The sequence below is a fragment of the Cephus cinctus genome, unplaced genomic scaffold (assembly GCF_000341935.2).
Source record: "Cephus cinctus unplaced genomic scaffold, Ccin1 Ccin1_scaffold0709, whole genome shotgun sequence".
Lineage (NCBI taxonomy): Eukaryota > Metazoa > Arthropoda > Insecta > Hymenoptera > Cephidae > Cephus > Cephus cinctus.
Genome location: NW_014333329.1, coordinates 1,588,652 through 1,603,859, shown reverse-complemented (window position 1 = coordinate 1,603,859; position 15,208 = coordinate 1,588,652). Strand labels below are relative to the sequence as shown.

The following is a 15,208-nucleotide window of genomic DNA, read 5'->3' as shown; positions in this document are numbered from 1 at the left end:
GAAGGGCAATCATTTTATTATCCACCTTATACAAATTGTCAGTTACCCTGCGTATAGTCATTATCCGCACATTATGTCCAGTAGATTCTACAATGTGATAGTCAAAGTCACGAGTATGTACATATTTGAATCCTTGAATAGTTCTATATAGAGATAAGTTGATAGGAGTGTAAAGCTTATAAAAAAATGGTGATAAAAAGTACAATTCATAGCTGTGTTACGGAATATACCTTTAGTAGTTGCTGCTTGGTACTGGTTTCATTATTTTACTCATACTGTAACAGTAACGTAAAAACCATTTCATAGGAACAATGGAATTTCGTGGAGATCATCTTAATAAAAGACATTGCAACAATAATCAATTTGTAAAAATATATACACTTAATGATATATACATATACATAGTATCGTACAATTACAGTTATATACATAAATATGTCGCATGGCGAGCATTAAAATAGTTCACTGCTACATTGTAGCTAAAGACATTTTGATTTAATTATAACAATGCTTATCAAATGTACAGTTATGTAAAATATGATTTGCACATTGAGAAAATTGCACGATTCAACCTAATGTTCTTTTAACGTATGCTGGATTACGTTTATAAATTACAATTGAGACATAGAAGCATATAACTATGAGTAAAAGAACATTAGAGAAGCGTTGCTTTTTCAAATATTATTCAAAGCAACTTAATTCTCTTTACATTGTATGATTACCGTGAAGGAATAACAGTTTGTCTGCCAAATGGGGTGGTAAAGCTGAACGTCTTCCATCGTAAAGAACTTGAGCATCTGCAGGAATACGACTAGGTGGTGCACAACATGCAGGGACGCAATTGTACCTTCGAGCTAATCTTCCAAGATTCGGACATTTCGCCGAAGTCCTTGCCCACCACTGCAAAGGACAATTGTCTAAGGGTGCAGTTGGCTCTGACTGATACTGTACAAGTTCAAGATCCGCCTTTTCTTCAGCTGGCATTCCAGTTTTTGTCGAACAAAGACTTCCCAATAACAGCTCCATTCCTACGAAAAAAACAACATTCAATGACAATTATAATACATAGGAATATGTAACTTTTCATTTGAGTAAAAGTTTGATTTATATCAATTACCAGACATTCGGCTTTTTTTACTGGGAGGTCCTTCCTCAATTTTAATTTCATCATTGTCAGCACCTTCTTCTTCTATTAGTTTCGTTAGCATTTCTTTTATCGGTGCTGCTACCATATTCTTATCTTCTTCTGTGGCATAAGGTAGTTGTTTGAATCTGTAGAATCAGAATTGTATATACATTTGAATCCTAATTAGACTTTTTATTCTTAATTAGAACAATATAAAGATTCTCGTATAGTTGATATTATGGACATTACCTGGGGTCTAATGTTGTTGCAATTTGGAGAAGAAGACTAACGTTAGCGTCAGCGTAACGATCGCAAAGCATGTCGGATAGAGACTCTTTAAATGCTCTAGCAATGCTGCTATCAGAATCCTTACATCTTAGGTGAGAGGAGACTAGCTGCCATAGTAATGGTTTTAATAATGATATTAGGGGCATCTTTTCCTCACTAAGGGTCATGATTGTTACTTTAAAAGGCTCCAGAACTGTTACAAGATCTTCTATGATTTTCCATTGCTCTCCAGTTAGGTCGATGACATCTTGATCAATGCCTTCCATGCTTTCCAAAATGGAAGTAATAATATTTCTACGTAATACAATTTGTTCCAGCATGGTGTATGTAGATGTCCACACTGCTGGATAATCCATCAATAACGCACTCTCCTCAAGCTGTCAACATGGTAAGTATATTTTGAGTAACTTTGTAATCTTAAATAGCAAATTAATGAAATACGTAGATAGAAAAATTAATAGTTAGCTTACCTCAAGTATCTGCTCTTGCATGAGTAAAGCAGCAGATGCAGCTGGATGACTTGCAATTGCTCCAATAGCAGCTCTACATTTTGACAAAATATTTGCAACTTCTGGATTTTCAAAACATGCTTGTGCACAGATTTGTAGAGTGTGAAGAAGACACGGCACCAATGCAAGACCACGACTGGTCAAAGCTGCTAACAGTTCAGATCTCATGGTTCCAATAACAACTGCTGTTATACGTTCTACTCTAAGATCCCAATCAAGTAATAAAGAGTCAATAGCATTTCCCCACTGTGTCTCTCCCCAATCCAAAGGAGCATGTAATGTGCTCAGGATCTTTGATTTTAGTGATGCTTCTCCTACATTTTGATAAAAAACTGAAATAGTCACAAAGCATTCATCTGATTTTGATTTCCATTCTTCCATAGCTAGACCAACTTCGTTATTAATACAGGATAGACTTGCTGCAACAGTTTCTCTAAATGTGTCATAGACTTTTGGTATAATCTCCTCCTCCAATTTATTTTTGCTAGGAATTTCACAAGGTGAATGTAAGGTTGCTATGAGTCTTTGAAATCCTTGCCCTTCCACGACTTCAGGTAATTGAAGATCCATTATAATAAACTCTGCAATCGCATCAGAAACAGATTTTCCATCAATGCTCGATCTTTGCGAAGAACTTTCTTCAGGCATAAGAAATGCTACATTCTGGCTATTGGTCCCCACGGTAGTACCACCTTTTATCATAACACGTAATGGCTGACCAATAGTTATATCATCCTCAATACCAGATAAACTAACATTAGGATCTGTTACAAACTGTATATCACCATCTATTTGTACAGTGCCATCAGCATTTGTTGCATAAATATGCTGCGCTGTACCAAAACCTGCTTTCATCAAACGTTTTTGAGCTCTTCGATCTTTAGTTTCCTGAGAAAGAACTTGCTTTTTGGGAGGTGTAGCCATCTCTAGCTCTAATAATTCTTGGGCATGTTTATTCTGTAGATGCATTCGTAAGTTGCTTGTGTTTCGATTATAAGCAATTTGAGTTTTGCATAATATACAGACAATCTTAACTTTAGTAAGAATATCACCCTCATCCGTAGCGGGGAAGCCAAAGAATTTCCAATATATACTCCGCATAGACATGGGTACAACAAGCTTCTTATACGTATATGTATGCTTCTCCTCCATCATTTTTGCCAATGTCATTTGCATGTCGTTTTTGGTATCGTCGACAGTCGTTAATTTTCCACTACTTGTCGCCATCAGTTGCTTGCCATCCATATTTGATTCTCAATATTTGAATATGTCAGAATACAATAAACTTGTACAGCAACTCAAAAAACTTGAAGTTATTCTATTCGCAGTACCTCAGCTTGTTAATTTCTCTTCAACATGGACGGCATTCCCTGCCTAAATCAGACGCATTCACAAGCAAACTCACTTAATGATTCCACTTTTGCAAATTCCACGACCATTCGTGTGATTACGAATTTACCGCGAACATTCCGATATATATCAAATCAACTTCTGTCGAATTATTTTATAGATATCGAACTTCAATTTCTCGATCCGACAGCAACAACGCGTGGCCGCGTATCGACCATCCCCAGTGACGAAGCTATCGACTTTACGACACTGCGTTGGTTCAGTTTTTCATGTCCCTCGTGACGCAGCAATGTAGTGAAGACTTTCTGCCAGTTTACATGAGAACTGAATGTAAAATACTCATTTCCTCAACCAATCATGTAATGCTTTGAAAACGTCGAGCATGTTCGTACAAAATAGGCGCGTAAACTGTATTATCTGAATTATTCATGTTCCGGTGACTGTGCAGGTTAATTTTCTGTTAGAATAATTAGTAGTCTAATTGTATTGTAATTGTTAATCAGCAGTATTTAATTAAATATGTTTTTCAGGACTAAATCATGATAACAACATTTAGCATCGACAGATCGTATAATACTCTTTTATACTTAATATTATGGAGGGTGATTTCTGTATTTCTTGTGCAAACGGCACACGTACCTGATGAATATTGGCAATCGCTGGAAGTGGCTCATCGGCTTGCATTTGGATATGGATATTTAACGTGGGAATGGGAAGCAAGAATACGTAGCTATATTTATCCTTTTGTAATATCTATTTTATATTGGTTATTGGCATTGTTACATTTAGATTATGTGACGATGCTTACAACAACACCTAGATTACTACATGCTATTCTTAGTGGTTATGCAGATTATCGATTTTATTTATGGACTGGTAGCAAATGGGCTCTTTTTAGTCTTTGCACAAATTGGTATTGGTATTATTGTGCAACAAGAACTATAATTAACAGCGTTGAAACTGCACTTACCATTATAGCTTTATCAATGTTCCCATGGCCAAACAGTCAGAACCGTAGCAGTAATTTTCTTTGGATTATTGCAGTTTTATGTGCTACTCGACCTACAGCAGCGATCGTATGGATACCATTATGCCTGTATCATTTGTTCATAAATCTAAAAAGTAAACCAAGCCTAATTCTACAATACATTCTCATAGGTGGCACTGTTCTATTGGTATCTACTTTAGTGGATACATTATGTTATGGACAATTTGTGATATCACCATGGGAATTCTTCCGCATTAATGTTCTTAATAACGTTGGAGATTTTTATGGGACACACAGAACATTATGGTACCTTACATCTGCTTTGCCAGTTTTACTTGGTTTACACTGTCTCACACTTCCAATTGCTATTTGGCAAGTTATTAAACACTTTACACACTTGCATCAAGGTGCACTAATTATAGTTGTGATCGGATGGACTGTTTCCATTTACTCAATACTTTCACATAAAGAATTTAGATTTATATTACCAGTTTTACCTATGCTTATTTATTTATGTACGTGCGGCACGTTGCTCAATTATAGAATAAGTGAATCCAAACGTAAAATATTTCTAGCATTATTTATAATAAGTAATCTTTTACCTGGTGTATACTTTTCTCTAGTCCATCAGCGCGGTGCTTTGGATGTAATGAAAGTTATGCGTCTGGAATTTGCTACTAACAATAATACTGATACTGATATACTTTTTTTAACACCATGTCACGCTACTCCACTCTATAGTCATTTGCATAAGGATATATCTATCAGATTCTTAACGTGTGAACCAAATTTAGGAGCCTCCAATGATTATGTTGACGAGACGAAATTATTTTTTGCGCATCCCATGCTCTGGTTAAATAATAATTATATAATGAAACGAGGTGCTCCTTTGCCACATTATTTGATAATGTACGATAATCTTGCATCCCGAATAGTGCCATTTTTAAGGGATTATAGACCCATCGTTAAAGTATTCGACTCTCATTTCCCACAGCCCAACTACGGAGAATATATAATTGTATATAAACGAAAATTTAGCGAAAAGGGTAGAACAAAATCGTTGCTTTAAATAAGTATAATATATTTTTATCGAATTTCAAAGAGCATTTATGTTTGTTGAGGTACCCGTGGTTATATCATTTGGTTAATTTTATTCGTGAATGTATTTTTTTATTTTCGAAAATCACGAAGTTGCCGTGAAACAAAATTTATTGACTGATAGAAATAAGTATTTTTAACGCTATTGTAATTATTACCTACAATATACAAACTTAAGAGAACAATAAATGCGTATAATATTTTTTAAAGGTAACGAAATTTACACTTTTAATAATAAATTTGCTTAGTCAACTTCTGACGATAAAAAACCTTACGCTGATCTTCGGTTACTTCGTTTTCGAACACTTTGGAAAATCAAAAGAAAACGTTGTCCATTTACAGCAAAACGTGAATCCGAGGAAAATCCCGTTTTGATGACATGGTCGTCTTCCAGTGATTTATATTGTGATATCACTTCCAGTTGAAGCTGTACTTCAACCCATTACAGATAGTATAGATTACTGTACCAAATAAGATTTTTTTAGTAAATATAATTGTAATTACTTTCCATGGCCGAAACCTTAATCCATGGCCTTGCACTGATAGTACACATAACACCAGATTAAGAGAATTACACTATAGGGAGCGATAACAGAATTTCAAATCGTAACTTATTATTTTATCATGTTTATACAATACTAAAAGTTAATATTAAGTTATGATTTTGATGTTAATTATATAATTACTTTGATTGCACATAAATCTGTCGATCCAAGTGCTTTAATAATATAATTATTTCAAACTATTCCAGCCTTATGATTGATATTATTCAATACTATACTTATAATATTCAGGTTTCATATAAATCTGATTCTATATAGAGTTAGATTTTTATTTAAAATTTTTTTCCAAAAATTCCACCATAATGGCTAATACATATACGCCAATGAAGCGAGTACATGGCTCATCATAGACCACGTTTATTCGGCTCCACCCTTCGTATAGTAGGCTTAACCAGATAGGCCAACCTCTCGTCACCTTTCACACTTCCCCCCTTGTCAACTCCTTCCTGCCAACATTTTGATTCATGATGGCTGCTCGTCGACGAAACTGCCATCTCTGTAAAGTCATACGAAGGAGAATCGCATTTAACCCTCTATCGATAAAGTGAAACAGAAACGCAACGTTGCGCCACGCACTATGTTTTCCTATAAACACCATATGGCCTAAAGGTTCCATGGTTTCCTCCGAGATGGTGACACTTTAGATTACCATCAGCTCAACAAACGTAGTTTGAAATTCCTGTCGGAAAAGACAAACCATTGTATAGTTACAAGATAGCTTCAAACTTTAAAAATAGTTCACTAACCAAATATGTCAAAATTAATTTTCAAAGAATTACGGTCAATATAAATTATTTAAATTAATTAATTCTAAATTTACATAAAAATAAAAAATAAATTTTTGTCAAAATATTGAGTTTTTTTAATTGAAAATATTTATTTGAACCTCAAATGTGCTTTTTGTTTAGTGCTATTGAGTGAAATCGTTAAATTTACTTTCTACGTAAAAAATTGAACTTTACAAAGTTTTATGCGCAAAAGTCGTTGAGCTGTGACAAAAAGTCGCATTTCGTATTTTTGCTTGCGGCAGTTTAATATCTACCCAAATGTGTAGCGAATCGTTCGAAAATCCGTGCCGGCGAATAATATGATAATACGTTTGTAATATAAGGCGGCCGGGTAGACCGGGGGGCTGCGTGAGAAGCGTTATTTGATAGGATATTAGCGGTTAGCGTATCATAACGATTCGCCAAGAGCACGGTAGCGCATACGTCACGTCGCGTTAGTCAGCTTCCTGACATAAGCTTGCCATCCGATGTCTTACCTAACCGGTAAGCTCCCACGGGACGACTATTCTAGGACGTGTAACAGACATTGGCCGTAACAGAAGTTGCGTCTTTCGCTTCATTGAAGATGACGTCGACCGCGCCCGTCTCATGGGGCGTGTCCGCCTGTCCGTCTATTCGAATTCTTGTCAAAATTGTACCCCTGTGCAACTTACGATGTGAAAATTGTACCAGACTTGCATTTAAAATGGGGCTTAACGCGCGACGTGGCTGCGAAGCCTCGTTGAAAATAATATTGCGAACTTTCGCTTAACTCGCTATACCAGGTAATAACATAGGGCAAATGTTAGAGTCGTGTGATAAATATGGCTGAATCCAGGAATCAAAATAATTTATTTCTTCATAGCACGTAGGATGCAGGAAGGGATTTTTTAAAGAAAATTTGGGGATGTACTTTTTTATTTTTAAATTTCAAAAGGAGTCGGGGAGTATGGTGAAGAGACGCGTCTCAAGATAAGGGAGTACAACGATCACGTGGCATCGACTGGGTAGAGAGAATCATCGCTCTTCGGCAATAGAAAACCGCAGGGAGTATTATCGTTGATGTTTTGATAACTGACGAATCAATATCGCGCGAGAGAGCGTCTCGCAAAAGAAGGAAAAAAAAAATAATAATAAAATGGATGGAGTTGTTTGCGGGACGGGATTCCCTCGCACTCCTCCTCCGGACCTCGGAAGCTGCTGCCAAATCTCAGCCCGTCACTGCCTCCGTGATGGATCTACCTCCCCTCTTCTTTATCCACACAATTCGTACAGAAGGGCGAAACTATTACGCTCGTACCACCCTCTCGTGCTTACCCATCCAGCATCCATGACTCCAACAGTGGTCCAATTCTTCGTTCGATTTCTTTAAAATTTCGTCGAAGCAAAATAAAAAAAATCTTTTCTTCGTATACACTGCGTCACTCAGGTCGCAACCCTTATTCGCCTTACACTCCCTGAATATTCACTTTCTCCCTATTGGACACTCGGGTCCCCCCCTGAACTTCCTTTTTCCATACAGGACGACCTTACTGCAGGGTCTCTCAGTCGTTGAGGGGTCCCCCAATGACGGACCACGACAATGCAGGCCTCCGCGTCCGGCATCCCCACGATGGTCGCCCAATTCTTTCGCTCCTCGCGGGGGCCGTTCGCGTTGCGCTCGCACTGCGTTAACCCCGCGAGCAAAACTATTGCAATTCCTCGCGTAGCGGGGTTAAACCTTCAGCCTTGCGCCCTTAGCCCCGGGGGCCAGCATCGCGCCCGTCAAGGGAGATTTATAGCAACTCGAATTCCTCGACTACTAGTCGGCGGGGGTGAAGCGAACCGAAGTGAAGCGGCGCGCGCGATGCCTGAGGTCGTGAGGAGGTGAAGTGGTAAGGTGCCGAAGAGGGGGGGGGGGAGGCTAGGACCGTCGGCTACAGACCGAGGACGGAGGTGACTGCCTCCGGTGAAGAGAAGAGAGAAGAGAGGGTTGGTTAGGTGGGATAGGAGTCAGAGGGTGAAAAGGGGAGCCTCTCGTCACTCCGACGTGACGGCCACAGAACTCTCTCCGCACTCCATCGCCTGCCTGAACCCCACGACGCCTGTTTCTCCATAGTCCTTTCCTCCCTCTCCCTCCCACCCATCCACCCTCTCATCGCCATCACCTCCTACTCACAGCCAGACCCTACGAAACGACTCTGCAACGACTTCGCCACCTTATTATACTTCTAGGGTCCTGACAGCCGCTGACGACTACGACGTGTTTCCGTACTCTTTCGTGAAAATACGATAGAGGTGGCAGGCTTTGTTTTGTATCGAGATGCCGAGGCGGTTTCAGAAGCGACGCTCCAAGGAAATTGGACGTTTCGTGGGAACGAAATCGTACGTCTTTTTTGACAAGAGAAAATATTTTACATCGCATTTAGAATGATTTAATGTACCGCAGTCATTTTTGATTGGGGCGCTATCGGGTCTCGTATAAGGGACGATGAAGTTTGCCGAGGCAAAATAAAGGTGTTAAACTTATCAGTCGCGGGTGTCGACTGCCAGTCGCCGCACGTAAGAATCAGGCTTTATCTCACTTAGACTCATCAAGCAAGTTCGAATTGAAGTTAGAGTCTTGTTTTCTTTGCGGAGATTCGAGCGATGGATAAGCATAGCTCAGGATCGGACCTTGGACGATTCTATAGTTATAGTCTAATGACTCGGCGAATTGCCGGTGCGGTTTAATTTACTGATCTCACCGATAAGGGTTAACAGACTTATCCGTTGGATTTAAATTTCCCATCCAATCTTTTCTCGCCTTTGGTGATATTCGATTTACTTGGATACCCGTGTTTACACAAGATGCCAATCACGTTTTTCGTTGATTAAAGAAATAATGGTTTAATATAAGAATTGGCTTCGTGGTAATACGAAAAATTGTATAAAGACAAAGGTATTACTTTGCTCTAGCAAATTATAGCTATTACATCCAAAGGTATATTTGTATACTAGATATATGTACCACAGCATAGGTTCTTGAAGCGAGTGTGATTACGGTACCTCGTAATTTTCTGCAATTTCTGTAATCCTCGTGAAATTGCACGAAATGACGTACTTTGCGAAAAATGAAGTTTATTGCAAAATTTTGAAAATCATCACGCTTTCGAATATCTTTAAATCTTCATCTTTCTCGCGAGAATCATTCAAATTCAATTGTTACTGTTGAGACACAGCCTCTGGCACGTAATTGTTCGATTACGTAATTCGAAGTAAGACTTAAGAAGAGGAGTACCAACCTTGCAGAAATAATAGATACTATCATGCACACTTGCATAATGATCCAAGAGGCATGTAAAATGTACACAGCTATCCCAATGAGTAAGGCAAGAGGACATTTGTCTGTGAGAAAAAAAAAATTGCAACTAATTTTGCATACAATATCCGTGAATTTTTTGAATCTCGTCAGAAAGTCGCGGAAAGTGAAAAAAAAACGACAGAGCAGCCATTGCTTATACGATACAGCAAGAGGGGTAAAGTAATCAATAAACAATTTATCTGGGCGGAATCTACCCCTGATTGAGTTACGATTCACTGATTTCTTTCTACGCGTGGCAAACTTCCCCTCTACCGACAGGCAAAAAGTGCAAAAACAGTTAGTTACTCTTCCCTGTCGCCGGATTCTCATTCCAGTTGGTTCTTCTCTGCAAAAAGCTAAATGTCTCCTTGTGTTGTCGCGAAATGGAGTTTTCGTCCAGCTTCATGTTACATATACGTTTATCGATCTGTTTACAGAAAATTCTTGTTCTATGTATATTACTGTACAGCTTAGACCGTATATTTGTCCATTTCGTATCGAGCAACCAGATTGGGTAAAATACGTGCGTGCAATTGTAGTTTTAAAAAAATGAGCATATATTAATTATATATATCAAAGCAATTTTGCGGGCCTAAAGGATAAGTTATATACGAGATACTGTACGATATTCAGAGAATTGCTTAAATATGCGTATATATATATACGTGTAGGAAACAGGAAACACGTGGGCTGATTTGATGTAGAGAAGTAAAAGGAAGAAGTAACCCAGGCGCCTATGTACGTGGATACGTTAGTGAGGTGGCGCACGGAATTTACGAGATAGCTACCCCACTTTACCCTTTATCCCTACCTTGCTCGCTCCGCTTTTCAACAGGTGGCCGTTTTGCTCAACTTCTGTATTGTAATTTATAATTTAATTGATTTATGCTCGAGAAACGTTTCTCCGGGTTCTGGAAATCGTTTAGGTATTCGAGTGTACCCCTAAAACGCATACCTACCCTAATTTGCATAACTGTTTAAATCCACCCTTTAAAAGAAGAGACGACTTGTCGCACGTCGAATTTTCAAAATTACATTTCTCGTTATACTCAAAAAATATTTTGTTGATACCTATACTCGTGATATGATGAGTTTTGTAGGGTGTTTGATTTTTTTTAGTTGCGTGATTCGATTTGGGAAATTTTTTTGCACACTTCAATTGCAATTATTGATTCCCTTTTTATTATCCTCTTCTTTTTAATTATCCTCTCAACAGGTGTCCCATTACGTGTAATCTGGTGGAACAAGTTATTTCCTTGATTTATACCTGTGCATGGGTATTAACGAGTCGGCGCCATTTCACTTCCTGGTATTTGACTTATGGTTCTGATAGATATTTGCAGGAAAAGGAGTGCTTGCCGGGAATGGATGGAGCGAACCCTTTTCAATGGGTTGGATGGTCAGCCTTGAATGGTTAACTAGGTACGAAATTATTGCACTGCTGGGACATTCGTGCAAACGACTCTTGCGTCTTTGTATTATGCATTCGTTCGAAGAAGGCATATTTGCATGGCCTTGTGCAAATTTCGTGCAAAAGGTTATTTCTATTGTAAATCAATTCTCCTCGGTACAAGAATTTTCCGTTTAGGAATTTCGGTTTTGCTCTCTATTCGTAAACCATTCTTGTGCTTGGAATTGTCAAACTGTTATGGATTTAGAGCTTTTGCCAATCGTGCACAAAGAATAGGAAAAATCGTTTTGACTATACCTATTTTTTTGGTCTTTTACGTAATCGGTGTATGTAAATAATTTTGGGATATGACAAGAGCGATACTGATTTGTCAGTACATATTGTATACTCATTTTTTATTCAAATTTGCAATTACCAAAGAAGGTATGTCATACGTCCAGAATGGCGTTCCAATAGCAAAAGGAATGTATGCACCGTAGAATTAGAATTCCGTAAATAAACGTATAGTTCGAAAATGCGAGAAAAGTAGTAGGTAGGGACATTGAGGGCTGCCACGAATGATTAATTCTCCCTGAAGAAACAGGAGAGCAGAACCCTTGAAACTCTGTTATAGTGGCAGTGAGCAGGCCTTCCCCCCCCCGCCCCCTCCCCGTCTCTCTGCGCTACTCTTTCCACCGCGAGACTTTCTCGTTTCGTTTGTTCTCCAGCCATGTCATTCGTTATTACATCTTAGAAACTCGCGGATATTTGGAATTCCAAGTGACGTCTAAAGGTCGCCCCACCATCGGGGTTTCCTACGAGGAACGCGAATATTGGGTCCTGAAGATCCACCATAAGATTTCCGGCTTATCCTTGCTTAAATTTCCACGAGTATTACGTAACCTTTGACCCTTGACCGATCCCTTTCAATCGCACACAATGATTGAGTGTATGAATTAAATTTGAAGTTATAAAAAAAGTGAACTATTCATAAATTTTTAATAAAATCGTTGAATTATCGTCGAGCAATTATTTGTTTTTATTATTAGTCTGACTTAGGTCATATCACATGTCCGCGCAACCTCGTCACGTTAAACTCAAGTAGTCGGTTAGGAATGCACGGGTGCATAAAGTAATCCTAGAGTCCAGCATGATGAGCCCAGGTCGTTGCCTAGACGGAATGGCCAGGATGGCAAAGATGGCGATGCCGTAGAGATATCTTGCGATATCGGTTATTTGCATGAGACTATCGTCTTTCCTTTGTTGAGACTTTGCCTCCCACGTACGTGGCGAGGCTGTCACTCACAGGACTCAGGAGTCAGCCTTCGCTCGGTTCAAGAGAGGCAGGAGAAGGTTTCTTTCTTTCTTGACTTCAAACCTCCCTGCAGCGCGTACCTACACCCTGTCTTCGCTGCCTTGCCTGCATTCCTGCATGCTATTACGCGCGACGTTGCTTACGCATTTCGTGCGTAACGTTTACCCACCGCGGAGAGAAGAAATCTCGTCTGCATCGAAATGGTGGATTGCCAAAGAAGATGGACCATATAGCGAACGTGAGATCGACCGAGAGGATAATAAAGATGGAATATTTACAAGCGCCTTAAGTGCACAGGATTCTACAAGGCTATTACATATCCTTGTGGACTCGTGCAAGCTTAGACTTTTTTTAGCTGTCAAAGGCACCGCGTGTGTGTATATATATATATATATATATATATATATATATATATATATATAAATTAAATTTAACATAGTTCATTCAAACGTCTTTGTATTTCGATTCGTAGGCGCGAGTCGCGTATGGTTAATCGTGCCACGAAATTGTAATAAAATGTCGCGTGTGAAAAAGCTGCTCGCGAATTCTTCTCACTGTGGAAGGAAGTATGTCTTTTCGTAGAAGTGCAACGTTCGGCGAGGGACTATTATAGGAATACAGGGTGTTCCTTGAGTGCGATACCCTGCACTCGAGTGGCTCTTCTTGTTCGCGATACACGGACACCGTGTGCGTTCCGCGCGCTGGATGGAATGAACTCGGAATGGGATGAGATGGAGGCCGCATTAATAAAACATTAAGGTTTTGTGGACGATGTATCGATGTAGTGTTTATATTATCTTCTTTGATGTCGACATGTGAATTGGACAGATTTGTTATTCAGACTCCGTACATAAAAGTGGTGAAGTCTTGCTCCGCTCCGTTTGTGGACAGGCATCGACGGCACGGACGGACGGACGGACGGACCGCAACGGATGGACGTGGACGTAGACGGACGGACAGTAAAGCAGGATGAACGGTTTGCTCCCAGCTACTCTTTCTTCGTGTCTACGCGATTTCGTATTGATTTTAGGAGAAAGTCATGTTCTGTCACATAAGTATAAAATTTGTGCAATTTCTAAGGGATGGAGAAATTTGAAGAAAAAAATTTTCGAAATTTATACGAAGAAATTTTGAGGAATTTTTAACGTCGATGCTGCTCCGTTGACCTTTTCTTTTATTTACATAATTTTTTCTTTATTTTCTTTTTGATTATTTTTTCCCTTGGGTATCGAAGTAAAAATTTGGTATCGTACATTGAATGGTTTTCAATTTTTGCAAAATCTTAAAGCTCTCTTAGCAAACGTAACTGCGTTTGTTTCCATTCTCGTGGTATCGACATTCTTCGCAATGTCGTGTGCTTGGGGCTCTGACAGCCCCCTTCGAAGTCGGCACTGCGATCCCGAACCTTGACTCTTCATTAATCACCCTGTGGTATCAATGACTGACTGAGTGACTGACGGCAGGCGAGAGGTATTATATACCTACAGTGTTCACGCCACGTTGCTGATACTCAACGTCAGACGATTCTTGGCACTGGATGCATTACTGTGACTGTGGGTTGTTCGTTTTTCTTGATTTTTTTACATTTGATTTATCATTAGCAACTATTAAAATTTGCGTCAGCGCTACTTATGATTGATAACGCGACTATTAGTTGTCAAAGGACTTTAGCCGTGTCTTGTAATAATATCTCGTAGACTTACCCTGTTATATTTAAGTACATTGACTATAGTATAAAATGTCAAGCTATAAGATGTATAGAATTGATACGACTCTGAGCCGTCATGCATTACCCGGTTGCAGTTGGATTGAATATTTACGTATAAACGTGAATAGGTCAACGTTAACCTAATCAGGTCGAGGATAACGCAATCGGCTTTTATGGCATTACGTCGATATCGACAATAAACAAGAAAGTACAGGAGAATGTTGCCAATGAATTTCTGCATTACGTACGTAGATCTAAATGAATATTAATGTTTATGTAAATGGCTACATAAAGTGACACCTAGTAGCAGGCGGCGTATTACATATACTAACTTTTAAAACCGTGCCCGTGGAACGATCAGCAGGGCGCAAGCACAACTCGCGACACCCAAACCGTAAATAACTCAAGATTGCGTTATCTTCTGCCCTGCCATATATACCAGCAGACCATCCGCTCCGCGATCGCAGGTAGCTTTCAGGCTTGTTGCTGCCGTTGCTGTTGCCGCTTCTTCTTCTTCTTCCACTTCTGCTTCTACTTCCCTAGGTCCGAATAGATATATGACGTAGGTCCGTCCCGACAACGCAGATTCCACGGCCTAAAACGCGGTGATTTAAGAGGGCGAGCCGGATCGTAATTTTAAACCGATGACGCGACCCATTCCCCGCCGCCACACGAAATCTCTCCTCTTACAAATCGTGAAAGACACCCGTGTCCCAAGATCATCATGATTTCACAAGAAAATCCACCACGCACTCCAAAACATAGTCCGCGTATCCTAAAACAC

The 15,208-nt window shown here is 39.3% G+C and overlaps 2 protein-coding genes across 4 annotated transcripts; one reads left to right on the top strand and one right to left on the bottom strand.

The window, feature by feature from the left end:
- Positions 1-360: 360 nt before the first annotated feature.
- Positions 361-3,523, bottom strand: LOC107270221 (zinc finger BED domain-containing protein 1). 2 transcript variants are annotated; one of them, XM_025087569.1, is made up of 5 exons: positions 3,255-3,515; positions 1,885-3,170; positions 1,376-1,791; positions 1,118-1,272; positions 361-1,028 (listed from the first exon to the last, which is right to left on the bottom strand). In XM_025087569.1, exons 2-5 carry the CDS (start codon positions 3,166-3,168, stop codon positions 706-708), a joined length of 2,178 nt encoding a protein of 725 aa, XP_024943337.1. In that variant the 5' UTR covers positions 3,169-3,170; positions 3,255-3,515; the 3' UTR covers positions 361-705. The 2 variants fall into 2 exon arrangements, with proteins under 2 accessions (XP_024943337.1, XP_015600521.1); XM_015745035.2 differs by having other exon boundaries at positions 1,885-3,523.
- On the top strand, positions 3,508-6,104 carry LOC107270222 (GPI mannosyltransferase 3). 2 transcript variants are annotated; one of them, XM_015745036.2, is made up of 2 exons: positions 3,508-3,721; positions 3,804-6,104. In XM_015745036.2, the coding sequence occupies exon 2, from the start codon at positions 3,813-3,815 to the stop codon at positions 5,328-5,330; it is 1,518 nt and encodes a 505-aa protein (XP_015600522.1). In that variant the 5' UTR covers positions 3,508-3,721; positions 3,804-3,812; the 3' UTR covers positions 5,331-6,104. The 2 variants fall into 2 exon arrangements, with proteins under 2 accessions (XP_015600522.1, XP_015600523.1); XM_015745037.2 differs by having other exon boundaries at positions 3,545-3,672.
- Positions 6,105-15,208: the final 9,104 nt, after the last annotated feature.

Bases quoted from the DNA above. Each gene is read 5' to 3' on its own strand.
- LOC107270221 (XM_015745035.2), bottom strand. From the start codon at position 3,168: ATGGATGGCAAGCAACTGATGGCGACAAGTAGTGGAAAATTAACGACT. The intron at 1,792-1,884 runs GTAAGCTAACTA...CCATGTTGACAG, and splicing joins TGCAAGAGCAGATACTTGAG to CTTGAGGAGAGTGCGTTATT. The intron at 1,029-1,117 runs GTAATTGATATA...TTTTTTTCGTAG, and splicing joins TAAAAAAAGCCGAATGTCTG to GAATGGAGCTGTTATTGGGA.
- LOC107270222 (XM_015745036.2), top strand. From the start codon at position 3,813: ATGATAACAACATTTAGCATCGACAGATCGTATAATACTCTTTTATAC.